At 41.5% G+C, this 20,621-nt stretch overlaps 1 protein-coding gene across 2 annotated transcripts in view; it reads right to left on the reverse strand.

Moving 5' to 3' along the window:
* Nucleotides 1–722: 722 nt before the first annotated feature.
* Nucleotides 723–20,621, reverse strand: part of nfatc3a (nuclear factor of activated T cells 3a) — a 67,390-nt gene continuing 47,491 nt past the window's right edge. For both annotated transcript variants that reach the window (XM_038700600.1, XM_038700599.1), the window contains 4 exons: nt 18,674–18,729; nt 18,391–18,517; nt 15,273–16,361; nt 723–3,852 (listed from right to left, as the gene is read on the reverse strand). In XM_038700600.1, coding sequence (XP_038556528.1) covers nt 3,776–3,852; nt 15,273–16,361; nt 18,391–18,517; nt 18,674–18,729 — 1,349 coding nt within the window. In that variant the 3' untranslated portion in view covers nt 723–3,775. The remainder of the gene's footprint in view (nt 3,853–15,272; nt 16,362–18,390; nt 18,518–18,673; nt 18,730–20,621) is intronic.

Here is a 20,621-nt window from a genome sequence, read left to right on the forward strand (position 1 = left end):
GGTGAGGCTCCTCGCTGGCACGTGAAAAGAAGCAGCTGGTTACTGAGTTCCATCTCCATGTCAACAAAGAGTGCTGACAGCAACAGAAACCAGAGTAAACAAATCCAAATTTGAAGGACACACACATATATATATATATATATATATATATATATATATACACACACACACTAAAGATAAAAAAAGTAGTGAATGATCAAACACTCGGCTGTGTTTTCCAGAGAGATTCAAGTTTGGTGGTCTTCATCAGCAGATATTTGCTCTGTAATGGACTCAATAATAATAATAATACATAGTTTCCAGAGAAGAGATTTGTCAAATAAATAAAAATGACATGCGTTTTCAAGTTCTATACATATTGGTTTTGCAATTGTGCATCATATCCATTTAATACACTAACTTTGCTGAAATTGATCCAAATCAGAACTTCGCCTTTTATTTACCAAACCAGTGCTCTCCATACATATGAGTAACATTTTGTGAAAGAATGTGTTTACAGCTTCAGTCATATTCATCCAAGGGGATTAATAAAGTAGTACTTCTATATTATTTTATGTTCAGACAGTAGTTTAATCATTGAGCAAATACTTGTGTGCTGAGCTGTGAATAGGGGTTGGTGGGACGCTTTCGTTAAAAGGAAAGAGCGGGTCCAGGTTGAGTTGGCAAAGAAAGGGCTGCTGTCGTATCAAACACATGACAGAAAAAGTGACACGAAGCCGAAGCTGAGTTTTCTGTTTTATTGATATACACTACTTTAGAGCCTACAGTATGATGCAAGGTATTCCCTTTGAATAATTTCAAAAAGCACTGCAGTCTTAAAAATTACAAAAAATTTAACATACAAAATATACAAGAAATGACAATACAAGGCTCGGTAAACATCAGCTAAACCTGTATTTCCCTTTTATTTTACAAAATATATATGTATGTATATATGTGTGTGTATACATATACATATATATATATTCACACACATACTGTATATTCAACACTCATACATGTCCCCACCCTTTTTAGGAATGACATCCATTTCAAAGTATCAAAAATAGAGTTGTACAGTCTCTGTTGCTTTACCATAATGTGAAATGGGAACATGTTGTTCGGTCTTTGGTTGTGACAGAAGAGGATGGCAGCCAGAGTTTACTGTCAATGCTGGTTTTGTTTAGTTTTTTGTTGACTCAAGTCTTTCGAGCTGCAGGACCAGCTTTATATCCAAAACACAGCCATCTCCCTTCTCCCGCCCAACCCCTCAAATCTCCACCCTGTGCCCCCCCCCCCCAAAAAAACAAATAAAAATTAATAATAATAGTTTGCTGACTTATGTCTTAGTCGTGGAAAAAAAATCAACCCAGAACAGCATACAGACACACTGACAAACTGGTTTTCAAACCAAGAGTTAAGGCATCCTAATAGATTACATAGTGACATGATACTCTCACTATCTGACTGCTTTTTGTTCCTCCTTTCCGTTCTGTGAAGCAACTTTATTAAAAAGTTTATAATCTCATTTTTCATATTTAATGTCATACCTCACATTTGCTGCTGTTATAGTTTGCATAGCCTAAATATATTTGTGTGCTTCTTTTGTTGAAAATAGGACTCTTAAAAATTCCTGTCTTCTATACAGCATATTTGGTACAAACATCGACCATCCACTCACTCACACACACACACACACTCTCTCACTCACATACAACTGATCCTATTAAGATGCTTACACTGCGTCTTTGACAAGGCAGATTGGCTGATGGACAATTCCAGGATGCTAACAGAATCAATCAAGCATCTACAACAAGTCTACAGTCTACTTCTATAGGCATCGAGGTCTTTTTTTTGTCTTTTTTCTCTCTGTCATTTTTAAAGGCATTAGGCAGAATTTGAATGCATAGCAGAATCATTTTCACCTGGAAACTGACTTCAAATCGTCAAAAGCAACACTCCTCAGCTCTCACACGCAGGAGCATCATTGTCAAGCTTAAGGCAAAAAAAATGAAAATAAAAAAGCCAATGGAAATCTTTGCGCCAGAATCAGTCTCTGTCTGTTCACATCCACGTCACACCTGACTACAAACATGCCTGAAACACTGAAACATTTTCTCCTTTCTCCAGACCATGTTATTGCTGCCGTACAGGCGCTGCATGTTGGTCAGAGTAGTAATTAATGTATACATCATCAAGAACAGACAAAATTCTGGATACAATTAAGGAGAAGTCTTTGATTGTGAATAGCAAACATTGATTGTTGCAAACGGGCATGTGGAAGACCCTGTTAAATCCAGATATTGATCTTCAGACTTTGGGACTTTATCATTACCGAAGGAGGGAACAACACATAAATGCAATATATAGACATCTTTACGTATAAAAAACGTTTCAGAATATTTCTCATTATGTGTCGCCTAGGCTGTCACACCATCACCATGGTGGCTGTTAGGAATCAGAAGGCACACAAGGGCCCCTGGGAGATCTGGGGGAGTTATTGCATGAAAAGAATTTTCAGAGAGGTTTGTCTCTGCAGATTCATAAAAACACTCCTCTGTAATGTGGAATTAACGGGCGCCGTTAAATATCTTTGAATGAAAACGATCAAGAGGGCTAGCTGAGTCCTGTCACTCACTCACCCCTCATCAGGATTCATGAAGTCGTACCCACGTGATCCAAGTCGCACATCTGTGTCCAAAATTTTTTACAGTCAAAGCCAGCTGTGCAAAACAATAACATCAAAAAGCTTTCGCTAACAAAGCTGCTAGGTGTTAATAAGGCGTTTGTTCAACAAGAAGATCAGTTAACACAGGAGAGGGAGGACGTAAAGACAAAACAGAAGAGACAGAAAGAGGAAGGGAGGGGGGATTCATGTACAGATATCTACACGGCTGCAAGGTTACTAAAAGTTGTGGAATGTTGCAGGTTGCAGATCCCAGACCAGCGTCGATACTGCAACATTTTCTGAAACTTTTTTTTTTTTTTTTTTTACTGATCATTAAAATTCAGATCATTCAGGCTGGTTTTAATTTGAATTTGGTATTTCAATTTTACGACTAATAATAAATTTTTGTAGAAGCTCCGCAAGTCTATAATCTCTGCCTTCCATGTGTGTTTAGTTTTGCTGCATGGTCACATCATGCCACACGTTGCTGATGCTCACTCAGGCAAACGCAGAATGTTTTGAATCTGAGATCTGGCTTCCTGTGAGAGCACAGTGCGCTTATTCTTATATGTCTCAAGACGTCTTCATTCACGTGGGTCAATGCTGGTGAGGGGGGAGGAGGGGAACACACGCCGTTGGATTGTCTCCCCGGAAGAAGGTTATTTGAAAAAGTGAGTGCTCCTAAAATCATTGACAGCTGATTGGTCAGGAAGACAGCGCCGCTCGGAAAAGTCAGGCACGTCTAGTGAAGGGAGACGGGGTCACATCTTATTAATTCTCGTTATTCTGCAACCATTTCAACCTCGGTGCAACTCGACATGGCTCCTGCTCACCTTCCTGTTTTAATCTGACCAGTTCTGTGTCGCAAATGAGTGTGAATGACATATGAGAGTGTCCTCTTGTCAGGCTTGGTGGTCTAGCAGGTCCATAAGAACTTTAACAGAATCTCCAGTCGTATTCTGTATTTGACCACAGTCTTTCTTATCTCCTCGATGCCCTCTTGTCCCATCGCAGACAGGACCAGCACCTGGATCCGGGGCCCGGGGTCAGTGTTGGAGCCGCAGGGTTTAGAGCTGGAGTGGATGGTTCACAACCCGAAAGGTTGCGTCAGGGCCTGAGTGGGCTGAGCTATGACTGGTTGTGTGCTGATGAAGGACCATGAGTGCTGGGGGACTGGGACATGTCTCTGCCAATGATTTCATTCACTGTGAAGAGAAAAAACAAACAGAAAAACACTTAATATTACTTATTTAATATATAATTCACTTGAGGGTGTATTGTAAGGTTTCATCATCCCGTCACCTCTGGAAATGAAGTTCAGCAGAGGTTTGTATGTCTGGCCAGCAGAGGGCAGAACTGGTCCACACTGAGTTGCTCACAACACTGAAAGCTCAAACTTAACCAGCCACGGGCTCAAAGTGGAAAAAACTCAACCAAACTGGCAAACCCAAAGGTCACAGCTCTGACGTTAGATTTAATCAACCCTGACATAACAAATGAGAGAAACTATTCCATTCACTAAATGTTCCACTTCTGACCTTTGCTTGAGTCCAGCGACTGTTACCAGTTACCACAGCACATTGACTCCAGCGGGTCTGTCCGTTACTTCATTAGAGCTTTAATGGTGGTTCAGTACATTTCCTCAGGCCTGTTCATGGGTTTGTAAGCATGACAAAAGGACTATGTAAAACCAATGTTTTGTTAAAAAAACATGCCGTCGAGCCCGGAGTGGCACTCAGGCGCAGCAAGGTTAATTACTCCACCGACTCAGTTAGAGCACGATTTTAAATAAATAACACACATCTCATTCTGTGAGTTGCTGCCGGGTTGTTGTTTTTTTTCAGCCAGCGCGTGTGATTGTTCTACAGCTGCTGCCTCCATTCAGTATTCACACTGGGACCACAAAAGACACAGCAGGGAGCTAGTAAAAAAAAAAATGCAGCAGTGAAGTAAATCAACTTCAAATACTTTCATTTGTGTGGAATTCATGGAAAATGTGGTGAAGGTTTTGTTTCTTTTCCACTGTAACAATAGGCGTGCGTTGAGTTTTAGTCCCTGCAACTTCTTTCGTGTGATTTCCCTTCAGTGTTTGACAGGTCCGAAACACGGCGCGCACAAATCAGGCTGGGCAAACTTGTTTGGGAGGGTGCAGCAGAGAACTTTACAACAGAGGTTTACAAGCAGACCTGTCTGTACACGACAGTCAAAACGTGACTCCTCTCTTCTCCATCTATCTCTGTCCACTTGTGCAAATGTACTGTAAAAGCACACACTCCCCAGGCCTTGTGACACACATGTATTACTGTTAAAAAAATGTAGTGGGGGCAGGGGGTGACTGAGTCAATGATGAGCAAATGAACCCAAGCCAAGTGTGTGTTTCATAAGAAAAAAGAAACCATATTTAAATTTGATGACGCAGAGAGTGAAAAGATCGCTGTAAAATAAAACAAATGTATTGATTAAGCAACACAGCTTTCATAAATTCACTAAACTTTAATAGTGCTCATATTTGTGGTGTTTACTTCCCATCTGTTTTCACAATTTCATCCTCTCTGCCTCAAACTACAGTGTGCTCTAAGTCAGTTTCTCTTGTGTACTAACTGCACAATGTTTCTTTTAACACCTCATTTCTGTTACAGTTTCTGTCACAGGACCAACACTTTTCATTTAGTGTACGTTCTGTTGTTTTATTTGTGTTTTCTGCTGCTTGCTTTTGTGTCTGGCCACCATCACTCACATCATCCTGTTAGCGTGGGAGGCTCTTCCTTTCCCATGTCAACCATGTTCACACACAATCACACCACCACGCACTTATGAGACGACACTGTGACTGTCGAAGCAAACAATTACCTCTGTATATACAGAATGGAGGTGCAATGTATAACAATTTGGCCAGTTTATCGATTTTGTCACACACATCCATCGGTGAAGTAAAACTGTGATGGAGGATTACAGATCTCCTTTAAAGGCCGTGACCTTTCAAAGTGGTGCAACTTTTCTCAAAATAAAGCATCTTGTAGCTGTTAAAGGATATATCGAAAAAAATTAAAACTTAGCAATTGGGCTTCTTTTGTGCAAGCTCTACACCGACTAAATGAAATGTAGCTAAGAAATGTTTTATATTTCACTCTTATATTACAAAACGAATGTATAAAATACCACAAATGAGTGTGCACATTTCTTTCTAAATCCATCATTGTCTGTTTAAAGCTCTAATTGGAACAATTTGATAATTAAATTACTGAGTCAATCACAGAGCGATGTTTACGGGCCTGTCATAGCCTTTTGCACAGCTAAAATGTCATGTGGCAAACTCTGTAGCTCTGTTGATTGATGAGAGTGAATCTGCTCTAACACCACAGGAATATGAGCAACGAAGCGCGACCGACCAACATTAAGTGGGCGTATGCAAAAACATATCACTTTCCGCTGTACTGATCAGATTGTTGCAGAGGCAAACATTAACCTATTGACATATGATAAATAAGTCAGGAGAGACAAAGAGAGCACAAAACAATCTGAAAACCCATGACTCAATCAAACGCAACTTTAGACTAATTCGTCTCAATTTGATTCACTCGGTTTTCTCATTAAAAAAAGGTGCCAGAAGAGGTTTCCCTACGCAATCTGTCAGATACATTTTCTTAAGGCTTCACTCTCGCTATTACAGCTGCGCTCGATGTAAATTTGGACAACTTGATTTGAGGCCGTTTGAAAAAAGACTTATAGTCTCAAAACAGACAATGGAAAAGACGAGACTGCCCCGTACGCTTTGTTGCTTTCCTTCTGATTGGATGTCCTACCGAGAAAGGAATCAATATTATAATGAAAATAGAAACACAAAATAAACCTCAGTAATCCAGTAAAAGTTTCTCTCAAAGCGAAAAAAAGTTTTAACCCACAGAAAGCACTTTGCATAAAACTGAATTTTCCCATATCAATGAGCTATAATCTATGCTTCACATACAAGCCTTCATTTAAAACTGGAGCTCGACACATCAATGATCCAGAAGTGAAAGAGAGGTTTGAGTCGAGCCTATGATGAGTTTCATATGCTGATAGTGTCCTCTCAGATTTACTGGTATTGCTTATGACAGTGCAACAGAAAGCCGGTGATTCAGCGCTGCCTGCCATAGTAAGTGTGGCTCAGCCGGAGGGAGATCCTCTTCAAATGACTGGGAGGGGGGCTCCCTAGTCAAAATATACACCTGCAGTCAGCCGACTGCTACTAATACTACTACTGCTCTCAGGTAGCCTTATATCAGATGGATCCTTCCTCTTGGTGCTGACAGCTTTTAATACTCCATGCATGTGCGCATGTAAACAATAAATGTAACATATCAACAATTAAAAGAGTACATACAAAGTGATCTCTGCATCCACTCAAATACTTATCATCTATACAGCGCACTTTAAATGTTTTTATTTGGACATTTCATCACAAATATTCATACTAATCTTTAGGAGCAAGCTTCTTTGTGTTTAAGAGGAACTGCAGGACAAAAAGAGGGGAAGGCTTAAATCTTTGTGGAGTAGGACAATAAAGCTGATGATACACGGGGCAACTTTTTGAGCAATGTTGCTGGGTAATCTTGCTAGTGGCAAGTCCGGCTATGTTTTTAACAGATAGGGGCGGTGCGGGGTGGGTGGCGGAATGGTGGGGGAAGGGGATTACGGTAGTAATCTTTACTCATTATCATTGATGGCAACGTTGCCCTGCACGATTGCTCTAAAAGTTGCTCCATGTATCATCAGCTTAACAGTCATAAGAGTAAAGGGGTTCAGATTCATATCACAAAATGTATCTGGGAAAGATATAACCCAAAAACTCCTTTCAAAAAACAAACCTCAAAACAAACTGTGCCTCTAAAAACAAATGTATTGTCATATCGACATGTGCTGAATGAAATGTTTCCCTCAAAAGACAGTTTCATGTCTAGCAGGAGACCACTGGGACTGGGTAATCCCATGACCTTGGTTCTTAAGTGCATGTTGAAGGAGGTATATTAAAAAGATTTTCATAATGCAAAACAGAAGCGAAATAGGCAGAGGGACACTCAGTACAATAAACATATCTGCTGTCGAAATGGAAAATGGGTAATTATCATAACCCTCTATGACACATTGAAAAAAGTTCCCTGACCCAGGCTTAAAAAACATTACTCTGGCAGAGCGGCTTAAGCAAACAACTCAAAGACTGACTGATTCTTGAGTCCAGCAAATGAAGACAACATGCCACAATGGAAAACATTTGTGCAAAGGGAACAGAAAGAGGCAAGAGACTTGGTTTGCCTGCAAGAGGGAATATCAAAGCACACAGTTTCCACTTGCAGGGCCCTCTAATGAAATCTTCACAAAGCCTCAGGTATGAGAGAGTCAAAATCCACTGAGCAATCACACACACACACACACACACACACACACACACATTGGAAATAGATGGTCAGTTGATGGAACTTGTATTGAAATCTTCCAGATTTGCCTCAATAAAACTTTCTCTGCTTCACTCGTTTAACTCTGCTGCTGCTCTGTGATCCTTTTCTGTTTTATTTGAATCTCACTTATGGAGTTAGGTAAGTGCGTGGGTGAGGGCACAGAGTACACCGGAGAAGCTCGTTTAAAAGTCAGTTTCTCAAAGTCACTCATTTGTGTGAATCATCTGTGGATTTCCCGTTCGATCTGACGGTAAGTGATTCACAAGACTCCCGCCTTTGATCCGGGACTCAGAGTAGTGGCTACAGGGAGGAAACCACTGGAGCCCACATGGCCGCCTGTGGAGATTGGCAAAGCCCATTAATACACACACTGTAGGACTTCATCTTCATCAGCAGAGAAAATGAAGCTGATGAGTCTCTGGTGTCAAAAGCACAAATACAAAGTTTTCCCTGCCATTTAATTGGTGTTGGTCAAGAGCTGCTCACTAAAAGACTGAATTTGTTTTTCACTTGAGCAAAGTTCTGATTAATGTCTACTACAACTATTACAACTAATCATTATTTTCATTATCAATAGATTGTTCTATAAAATATCACAAAATACTGAAAATACCAGTTAAAATTCATTAAAGCCCAAGATGAAGTCTGCAAATAAATCAAATATATTTAATTAACTATCACATAAGACAAAGAAAAGCATCAATTTTGAGAAGCTGAAAATGTTTTGTTTTTTTGTTTGAAAAACTGCTGAAGATGAATTTTCCGTCGATCAACTAATTTAACAGCAACACACTAAGGTAACTCGCCCAAGGTTCGCAGAAAAATTTATTGTTTACACACACTTGCATATGCACATGTCAGCAGCTCTAAATTTACTAGGGGGAGTGACCTCTACTTCACCACACTCTGTCAAGCCCTCACTTGTGCTCCATGAGAAATGTGGTGAGAATTCATTTTCCAGTCAAATACCAGCGCTCGATGCTTAGCTGACGAGCACAAATCAACACTGACACTCAGGAAGAGAAACAAGAGCCCCCAACAATGCAACAAACAAAATCTTGCCATCCAATTAAAGACAGCACTGGTCATTTTCATAATAATTTGGTAGCTCTATATTCAGAAACATGAACTTAAAGTTAAAATGCTGTTCACATCCACTGACGGATTTCCAGGCTTCCCCTCCTGCTGTCTAAAGAAAAAGGTAGTACAGTCTCCACACCAGACTCCAGCCTCTGCCAAGACCTCTGCATTACACTCTCTAAGACCTTAATTGTATGGAAAGATGACACAGAAAGTCCATTTCCACTTGTTTCAGGGGAAAAGACCAGCAAATGTTTGCCATTGTTTTTAACGAGCAGCAGCAACAGCATTTGATGGAAACGTATTTTCCTTCCACTGTTGTTTTTTCATGCCATCAAATCAAGAGTTCTGTGTTATTACACTGTTATGGTTGGTTAACAGCGGTGTGAAGCCTTAGTTCCATACACACACGACATGTGAGCACACAGAGAAAAAAAGGACAATTTCTTTCTGGTTGTTTAATACAAATAATCACTGTTAAATGAACTACAGATATGTTTACATTTCTTCCATAATGGAAAAAACCTTATTAGTCTGATGCAGTATCTCTAGTGATGAATTCCAGTGTTCATAAAAAAGCTGCCCAGCCAGAGTTGCTAGCCCTCCAATGTTTTTACTGTAAATGACTTTACTGTTTTACACTGTTGTTGGATGATGGTTGTTTAGCTATGATTATGGCTATTACATTACAATAAATGGAGGCAGTTGTACTTTTACTTTTCAAGCCTTTTCCCAAAAAGAAAAATGTTAATCAAGATAATTTTAAAAGGTAGCCAAAAACTAAAGGTCACTTCCAAATGTAATTTCATGTTTAATTTCATTTTGGATTCAACTGTAGTCGTATTTCTCGCCACCTGTCAAAGGTAAATCCAATACTCACTGGCGTTTGCTCCCTGGTCTGGTCGGCCAACTTCTGAGAAAACCATCCAAGTCTTTTTTGGATTGCTAGACGTTGGCCTCTTCACCACTCACTTGTTTTACTCATTTACAGCTCTCTGCCATTTTGTAACATTCAAGCATACGGTCAGATGGTGGGCAGAGAGCAGCTGAAGGAGACTTAAAACTGAAGAGACTGGGACGTTGCTGTTGATTTTCAGCAGGGTTGGTAGTGCTGACAAGCCTTTCACTTTACAAAGAGCTACTTAGGTGAGGGTAAGGTAACAAAATCTGCCTACCAGCACCTCTAAAGTTCAGTAACATTTTACATCTTGCTTGTTTCTAGCCTTTGTGCTAAATGGCTAAAATGACTTGTGGCTTTACAGCAGTTTGTGTGTCTTGCCAGGCAACCAGAATAGGCTTCATTAAGTGACTGCATCCAGCCCAGAAGTAGTCCGGCACATAGCCGTAGATGTTAAGTGGATTTTGTCACCTTCAGACAGACCATTTTTATCTTCTCATCTAACTCTGGGCACCGAAGCAAATAAGCAAATTTCTAAAACGCTGCTTAATGGATCTTTACATTTAGAAAATGCAGTGTGCAAGTCTCTGAGTAACAGTGATGTAGCCCGTTAAATTAAATAAAAAGTCTGACTGTGGAATTAAAATGTCAACAACACGTGAGGAGTGACTGTGCCCAACAATATGTGGTGCCACAACTTTTTTAGCAACAGCTCCTGGAAGTTTCAGCCTATTTCTACACAGTCTGTGCACTTATAAAGATAGAAAAACAGAAAAATAAAAACGTATCTTTAAAAGATGTGACTGCACGGACACTGCCTTGTATATTTGATTACATCTACAGGATAACGTGTGTTACTCCCTCAACGAGTGCAGGCAGCAGAGCATTTGGCCTATTATTAACCCTCATAGCTCGCAGTCTGAGGCAGCTGTGCATTTGGGCAGGGCAGGGCAGGGCAGACAAAAGACCAGCTATTGTTGTGAACACACACTACCGACACCACAGTAACTGCTTACACACACGCACAGACAAACACATTCGTGCTATCCCTTCCCGTCAGTGCTCTGTAAGCATAGAGATCGTCATGTGTAGATTAATCAGTTAAATTCACAAATCAGCTACACAGGGGTTTCAGATTCTGTCATCATGACAGCTGTGATCGTCGTAGAAGGACCCATGCTTCACGCCACTATTGTGATGATGGCCAAACACACACCTTTACAGGGCTTTGGGGAACCTGGCTGATAGTCAAAAACAGTAAAAGTCCATCAATCATCCACACCTGTTTATCCTTAAGTCCTGTAGTGAATGGAATCTGTATTTGTTTTTTTGTGTAGGTACTAAAATGTGACAAAAATCATGAAAAATGTGTCTCTGATAATATTTTGTGATAACTGCACCCAACCTGACTCTGTTCTGTTTTGATTTAGACATCAAAGCAGTACAAACACACAAAGCTGCACATTTTAGCGACGCTCGGTTATGTCCCATGCTGTTTTTTTCACTGTAAAACATATTCAAAATAAAGCCCCTTGCTGTCCATTTGGTGGACATTCCATTTCAAAGACGCCATTTCAAATTGGATATGTTATTTAATATTTGGATTAAGTCCAGTTTCAACTGCACCACCTCATTTAGTTGATATGGACAATTTAAAATACACAGAATATACTGTAAAAAAGCCTTTAATTATCCAATATAAATTATATAAAAGTTTAATCTCAGATGCCAGGTATATTTCAGATTGAATGTCTCAGCTGAGTGACCCTGCAGTGGGGTTGGATCCTGACCTTGTCTGTCCATCTGTCTGTCAGTCTGTCTTCTCACCTCCTGTGTCTCCTGCTTTGCACGCACACGCACGCACACGCACGCACAAACACACACACACACGTGCGCGCGCGCACACACACACACACACAGTACACTTACAGAGCCACAACATCAAACAGATACACGCAAACACAATACCCCATCTAACACACACACACACCTCAAGCATACTCTGGTGTGCGTCACAAGGGCCATCTGCTTGCTAACCAGAGCAGTTTTCTTCACATTCGTATTCCCTCTAGTGCCACTGACACATGTCTGTGACACTACCGCAGTAGCTTATTTCATGTATAATGTTTGTATGATATGCAAAGCAATGATTCAGTCTAAGTTACAGGTCAGAAGACCATTTACGGACAGATTTTTCACAAAAGATGGAATATTTTACTAAAAGATATATTTAAAAGGAAAAATAAAGTGGAGACAGCAGGAAGGTGACACATCCACATTGTCAAATGTCTAAAGCTTGTTTTAAAGGGTGACATGTTCATGGCAGATCAGAAGGCTGGTTTCCCCTATTCTAACCACATTAATCAGAGCCAGCCACAGTGACAAGATGCACTGCCTTTAAATGTTAATTATGTATAATCGCTCTATGGATTCATTCTGGATTATTATTATATATGAACATCTTTAAACCATCATCTACAAGTGTATTATGCATTTTATATGTGTATCTTTTATGCAATATAAATTTATATGTTGTTTTTGCTACTCTACTTGCATTTGTTCCCACCCTGATCTGTCAGTCTGTCAAACTGGGGTGAATATGGTCTACTTAATAGAGTGTGCTGCGACCTCCTAAAACTCAGAGCCGGGTGTAAGCTTCACGTTGCTACTTCACAACATGGCCTACAGAGCTGGGCTGGCACAGAAATCTATTTTTAGCCATGGGCTCAGAGGGAGAGCTTACATTCCCGGCTGAACTGTGTCACTCACAAACTTTTCTCACACTTTTTTGTCAGTCTGAGTGCAGCCAGCTACTTTCAGAGTGGCTGTGTGTCTGTCTCTGCACATGCGATGGGGAGAGGGTGACCAAATCTGAGTTTATGTGAAAGACTTCTGAGTAAACAGATTTTATGAGCGCATACATGCGTCCACATGTGAGCCTGTAAAAAAGGCAGAAACGACAGAAAATCTTCGTCATCAGGCTTTTTTTCACACAGATTAACTGATTAAATGGGTGTTAGCGAGTGTGTATGCATAAGTATTATGCACTGATGAACCTCAGTGATTGTTGGCCTTTCACACATGACTTATTGACAATGGCTCTGTGTTAATTAGGCTGCCCCTTGCTTGCACACAATATCACACCTCCCTGACACAGGGCTATTTATTAACCCTGAGCCTTTAGGACCCTCATTTGAATATGGGGTTAACAAACAAGGCGGCAGGCAAGCAGGCGGATGATTTAGAACAGTTTGGACACACATAATTTAGGTAAAGAAGTAGAGTTCATGTATGAGAGAAAAAACTGCTAAATGCATGCGCTGACTTCACGGTCAATTGTTAAGTCAACAAGTTCTCCAGAGCATGGTAATTACAGATGTTAACGCACTTACACACACGCTCACATAGACACAAACACACACAGGATGTAATTACTGCAGCAGCACACAACTGTATTCTCTGTGTTCTAGCTACAGCCTTTGCAAGTAGCACAAAATGATCCTCGTGCTTTCCCCAGTTCCAAGAAGCCAAAAAACAATGTGTAATTAATCTCCAAACTGCTGCCAGAGATACAGAAGCTTAGCGGTTTACAATTAGGCCCTTTAATATGATACTATAGTTATCAGCCCCATTGTGTCTATGTTACCCAATACTAAGTCACAGGACCCCTCGATAATGAACCTGTGTGCACAACAGTGCGTTGCAATGACAGATGAAATGCTATCACCATAATCAGGCATCAAGTTTTCAGCCCCTTGAAAATCCAACATCTGGTGCTCTGTATTGTTTTACATCATCAGATACAAATTTATCTCGCATGTGAAATATTGTAGGGTAAATTTTATCCCTCAGCTGCCCCTTGTTTTAGACTGAAAATGAGATTAATCACAGATGGGTGCGCTGTTTAAATATCTCGTGTTAAGGGGCAGGGTGAGGAAGGAATATGTGATGAGAGCCGAAAGACTGAACTGACAGAAAACTGAAGAAATAGATTCGGAGCAAAGACATGTATTTACACACAGAGCAAGACACAGTGAAAGGTAGACAATAGGGCTGAATGATCGAGAACACGATTAGCTAACTGTGAAGACGGCGATTAAAATGTAGGTTAATTACACAGCACATCTGAGCTGTTTTAAACAGTCATACAGTTCCAAATTCATTCTGTTGTCTTCCTTGTGTGACAGATCTGCTCGCCAATCACAAGCTCCATGCGCCTCCTGTTATGGTCCTACTCACCAATCAGACCGGACAAAGGGGGTGTACGTTTTTACAAACAAAACTAGAGAAAAACATGGGATCATGGTTCCAGCTGGACAGACACATGCAGCGGCGGTTTTGTCCGGTGTCAACTCACACTTAACTGTTTCAGCAGCGGAGCATTTAGACTACACGTTCTTAACGTGTTGCTAATTTCTCATTTTGTGTGCTTCAACTACGGATAACAGCTCTCTGTGCGCCTGTTTCGTCCGCTCTCTGCATGCTGACGTTACATATCCCACATGGAGCATTTCAGAATAAGAGCGTTTTGACTGCCTGATTTTGCTGACTTGTTCCGATTTTGCTTATTTGTTCAGTTGTCCTTGATTTTTGTGCTTGTCTACTATTGGTAAGAAGGCTACATAGTTAAATTGTTTCTTTTTTTGTTTGTTTTAACTGTGTTCATTGTTGATGTACGATCAGGAGTCTGCAAAGGGTGTTTTCTTTTAAAAATCGACCGGATTCTCTCTGCCGTTCTGTGTCTGACTTCCTGCCTGGTTCAAAAACAGACTGGCAGTGAATACTGAACTTTAGCAAAACTTAAATAAAAAAAAATCGCAAATCGAATCGTAATCACAATATCTAGCAGAAAAATCGCAATTAGATCGCTCAGCCCTAGTAGTCCACTGAGTGTCTTTGTCTGAGCTTCTCTTCTTTTAAACTCTTTTAGAGTGCTTGCAACCAAATATGAGTGTCTATTTCTGAAGGCCTCATCTGTTTTGTGTAACTGCCTCCATGAGCAACAAGTTCAAATAACATTTTATCGCTGTCCTGTGGTGTGTTTTCATGAACTGACCAATTACAGCAGAGAAGTTAGTTTAACGTCATTGCTCTTGATGAATCTCAGTGCTTTTCTGCTTGTTGAAGAAATCAGGTAGACACTGACCCACAGAAGAAAAATGCAAAATGATTTTGTTGTTACAGATATACATATGATAAATAAATATCTTACCATCGTCCAGCGTGATGTCCTGCAGGCCGATGGAACGGAAAGTGGGCTCCCTGTCCTCTGGCTCCTGTTTGATGTTCAGCCTCTCCCCATCTGAGGGGAAGGGCCCCTGTGGGCTTAGAGGGTGAACCAGAGACCCTGCTGCAGCTGGGGACAGGCTAGCCATGACCGGGCTTGTAGCTTGAGGAGAAGGCTGCCCCGAATGCTGCTGTTGCAGCAGCCCCAGAGGACTGCCACAAGAGGTGGGGGAGGATGAGGTGGGAGACTGGTAGGGCAGCGAGTGGAGCTGAGGGGAGGAAGGCCCAGAGTGCGGAGAGGGGATCATCCGGGGAGGAGGGGCACTGGACGGTGTGGGGCAGGAGGCTGACCTTTGACCTACCGGATGGTAGCCCATAGCCCTCTGCAGCTGGGAGGAGTGCTGCCCCACAAGGGGATGGCTGCCGGGAGAGGGCACCTGGGTGGGATTCGGGGAGCAGTGATAGCCTCCAAGTGTGGGGAGGTGTGGGGATGAGGGGGTGAGCAGGGGTTGCTGGCTTTGGGGAGACCCAGCGATGGGGTTGGTAGTTGAAGAGGAAGGAGCTGATGGTGAGGAACAAGGGGAGGAAGAGTACACCATTCCCATTGGGTGTGACGCTGCACTGGGGCTGTGCTGAAAGGGCATCCTCTCATAGCCCTGAGGAGGAAGACTGGACTGGCCATTGAAGGGCAGGCTATGACCGTGACTGTGGCTGTGCTGCATAGGCTGGTAGGAGGGCCGGGGAGGAGCAGGAAGAGGAGCAGGGGCAGAGCTTGGGTGGAACGTCATGTGGCAGTCTGCAGGGGGGTGGTGCAAACTGCGACCCTGAAGGTGAGGCAGGTGCTGAAAAGACGGGGAGCCCAAGGAGGAGCAAGGGGCCTGCAGGGGTAGCAGGCCAGGTCCAGAGCCTGTAGCCAGGCCATGAGGGGAGCTGGACAGAAGGTTGTCCGATGGGTGGCCCTGCTCAGGAGAAGGCAGCTGGGTGCGCACCAGACTGGCAGCATGTGCCAGGGGCATGGACATAGGGGGTACTGCAGGAAGGTCCAGCTCCTCTCTGTGCTCCTGTTTCACCATGACTAGAGGGAGAGAGGTATACACAGAGAGTAGGAGGAAGAGAGATGTGACGAAAGAGGAAAGACAGACAGGATGAAAGAACAGAAGAAAAACCACATTGTCAGTTACGCCTATCAATCAAATACTGCAAGAGCAGAAAGAAAAGACACGTAATCTATACACTTGTCAAGTCACTGCATTGCAACATCGACAGTGTCACTGCTATTTTTGCTTAAGGTACAGTAGCGACTTCAACCAGCTAAAAAAGGTTGTAGCTATTTCAAGTTTTTCCTTATTCTCAACCCTCAATCTGTGGCTTTAGAGTTTAAATGTTTCAAACTAGGTCATAAGAAGCGGTGAACATGTATAGATTGTGAAATGGGTCTCTTTCCAGATGAAAAAAGCCTACCAAAAACCAAGTGACATTTTGATAGTAAATGGGGCCATTCCCTTTCACTGTGACAGCTCACAGCACTGCTATGCCAATTGGTAACCTATTTCCCAATCTGGTGCCTTGTGACAGTGAGTTTTATTTTTATCCAGCTCTGAATCAGAGGGAGAGCATATGTTGTCAGTCCGTGTGCCATCATGTGAAATGTTGTGTGGGGAAGAGGAGCTGAATGCCCTGCAGCCCAGATCAGACCAACAGAACAAACGAGTTCACTGATCGTGCCCTCTACTCACCTCATCATCATTGCCCCTGGGATTGAGAGGCAAGGGGCACGAAAAGGCCAAACAGGGTTTATTCTGGCTAAAAGTAGAGCCAGAGGGATATCAAGGGTAAGGGAAGGGTAAAGTACAATATATTTAAACATGGGACATAATTAAAGTAAGGGTGGTACAGCCTCAAAAGTGAGCATACTGATGACTGCCTGACAATGCTGCAATTTAAAAATACAAAGCAGGAACAAAAGGCATTTAGTCCTCTAATTTTCTGTATTAACATGTAAATTTTTTTCAAATTCATCCTCAAATTGGGCCAGGGCCTCTGCAGCCCAGCCCACGATGAGACATGAAACACGAATGATTGGGAGAGGATTTTTTTGCCACAATAAAGCAGGCGGTATCCGTGGTGACACTAGTGGTGTCAGCGACCCGGCTTGACTGACAGTGCAGGGTTACTTTCCTCTGCTCTTATTGGCTGCCCTAATCCGTCAACGGTGAAAACAGGAACTGTCTGTGCCGAGTGGGCGTGCTTGCAAACAGAAAAGGCTGGGTGGGTGGAGGGGCAAGGCCGCTTATACGCTTACACACACACACACACGCACACACACACACATACACTGTTGTGGTAAACTCAGGGTTTAGATATGTTGCACAAAATGCTCACATGTCATTATATTCCGCCAACGGTGTTTTCAGTTTGACTGTCTTCAAGAGGGAAAAAAAAAACAATAACAATATCAAATAGCGAGGGAGGAATTTGACATTAATGAAAAACATCAAGGAAACTTTTAAATCATAATATCATAAACCCTGAGTTTCCTTAAATAAAATAATTATATCAAACCACAACACATGGTCCATGTATAGTAAAAGTTTCCTGGATAGCAAAAGATCTGCATCACAAAACCCTATGCAAATACAGTACATGTGAGAGACAAAAAGGGTGTTCTTCGTAGTTTGGGTAGGCTTCAAAAAAACAGTTGGCAGGTGTTAATGTTATTGTTAGTGGAAGAGCCCCCTCTAAACCACAGCAATGCTTGCTTTGGAGAGAGAAAGAGAAATGGGGTTAGTGAAGCCCGTGTGGAGAAGTGTGCAACACGATGAAAACGTTACAACTGTCTCTGCTGTCAGTCAACTGTCTTGTTATTACCTTGGGAGATTAACTACAGCAGGATGCAAAACGCCCGAAGGAACGCAAATTAAAGCTTGAGAGAATCTCTTTGTGTAAATATCTGGGAAATAAGTTACTTAGGGACTCAAATACTTTAGCACCTATAAAAGCACAAGATTGGCAAAACTGGACCAGTTTGCCTAACCTGTGATGTCCAAAGGGTATTTAAAACTGTAGCAGTTGTAAGTAAAAAACAAACAAACATTGAATCTCACCTGAAAGGTAAGTGAAGCGTTGTGATTGGCTCCTTTTCCGCTTGCCATTGCAGACATAAAATTGCACCTGCACAGCTGAACCCACAGTCTTACTGTGGTAGGGAGGGACCTCCACCATGATGCACGACTACAAACCAAAAAATTTACATTTACATACACTTATTGCAGACAGAACATAATACCATATGATACAATGCAAATACTAGTGCAAAAGAAATTAAAACAAACAAGTTCATTAGAGTAAATGTTACAGTCAAAATGCTGTAAATTAATGACTACTTACTCCTTGAGATTTCTCACGGATTATTTTTGCTTCAACTTCCCATTGTGGTCGTCCATCTAGAACAAACAAAAAGAGCTCAATAGACGACCAGTGGTAATCCTAGTGCCATGAACTGGCAAAGATTAACAAAGTTAAAATGTACCTGAAAACTTTTACTGTATATACTAAAAACTCCTTATTTTCTTTTATCATTCCTGTCACTTTCATCTCTGTTTCTTTACGTTTAACCTCAAAATTATAGGAAAACTGCCACATCTGACAGAGCAGTATCTCAGAAAAGACTTGGAACAGTTGCAAGTCTGGCTAAAGACAAACAGATTAATGCCTGACACCTGCATGGGTGAATCTCAGCGCCAATCTTGTGGTGGCAGTATCATTGTGTCATATTCTTTTATACAAAAAACCTTCAACTTCAAAATACACAGTTAAAATAGGCTTAAAAACAACAAATGGAGTGAAAATGAAAATGACCAGAATATGATCTGATCACTAAGACAGAAGGAGTAATAAACCCAGGCCACACATTATCACTAATGACAACATCTTTATAATTATATTTATATATGCAATTTATTTATAATAACTTTTCAAAAGTATAGTGTGACAAAGCAACTTTCCTCATTTGGAGTAGTTATCTTTCTCTATTTTCCTAAAGATGTCAGTGTACAGCGCTTTCTCAAACAGACAGGGCTTAAGAACCACATGAGGCTTCAGAAAAGCACACGATTTCAATTTGTTCTGGACAACCAAGAGACATCAAAATGAAGTCATTTTTAAAGGCCCAGAAGCCCCATGGAGAAAATCTTAGCAGCTATTAAATAGTAATCAAATGTCCAAATATCCTGCTGTTTGTCTTGTCTGGTTAAAATTATGGAGAGAGCAGTGGAATAATTGCATTTATTTTAAAATGCCTTTACACACTGCCAGGTTTCTGGCTAGAAAACACCCTTTCCAGTTTTCCTATGAGGGATCTAACTATTTGGCCAGACATCTTAGGGGCAGCTGCTTGAAGGGACGCAGTCGGGGTGAAAACACTGACAGGCTTGCCGTATGGTTGGAAGAAATCACAGTCATCACCGCATTGAGAAGAATAAAAACTTTGACAATGAAGTTAGTACAGTACAGTGTCTCAGCGGAGGCAAGTGCTGACATGGTGCAAGCATACTCTGCATCTGCATGGCCTCTTCCTCAAAACCCAAAGGCTTCCCCCAAATACCGCTGTCAGACATCTGCAACATGTCTGCAGAGAGGACTAACCTTCATCTGGATGCTAACAGAGTAAACACTCAACTGTAAGCCTTGTAAGATTTAGGCTATTCAGCTTTCAACCGAAATCCACACTCTACTGTAGCTTTAATTAGGTGATTTACCTGCTCTGATCTCACCTTTAAATTAGTCTTAGTTGTAGTAATCCACTGGCACATTAGCCAGTCATAACCCTACAGAGATTCTCTCTGTTAGGGAGGTTTTTTTTTCCGTCCAATGAGCAAATGACCTTGAATGTCTTTGCAGCTGACAGCAGTGCAATATTGCAGCCCAGCTTGTTGACATTCAACAGGCAGGAGCAAGGGCCCCACATGTTCTGTCAGACAACAAGCACCAACGGGAACCTCATACCTCGCTAAGACAATGACTCGTATCATCCAGACGCCCTGCACACCCCAGTTAGGGGGGGAAAGAACGCGCACCCTTTGTGCCGCAAGATTGAACAAAAATAAAGAGGGTGATTACTGTTTATGTTGTAACATCTTTGTAAAAGCCCACATGGGGTACTAGTCACTATTCAAAGCAGCCACTATTATAGCCTTTAAAGTCCACTCCTTTATATAAACATTCATCCTTGTAAAGTTGAAATACTTATACCAATTATGGACTTATTTTTTACTTTACTGTTTGATGACATCCCTTTATCTGTCTTCCCTTTCCTCTTCCTTCTATCCTTTCCCAT

The sequence above is a fragment of the Micropterus salmoides genome, unplaced genomic scaffold, assembly GCF_014851395.1.
Source record: "Micropterus salmoides isolate LMB-PRFRI ecotype aquatic unplaced genomic scaffold, ASM1485139v1 Ms_hic_scaffold_6, whole genome shotgun sequence".
NCBI lineage: Eukaryota > Metazoa > Chordata > Actinopteri > Centrarchiformes > Centrarchidae > Micropterus > Micropterus salmoides.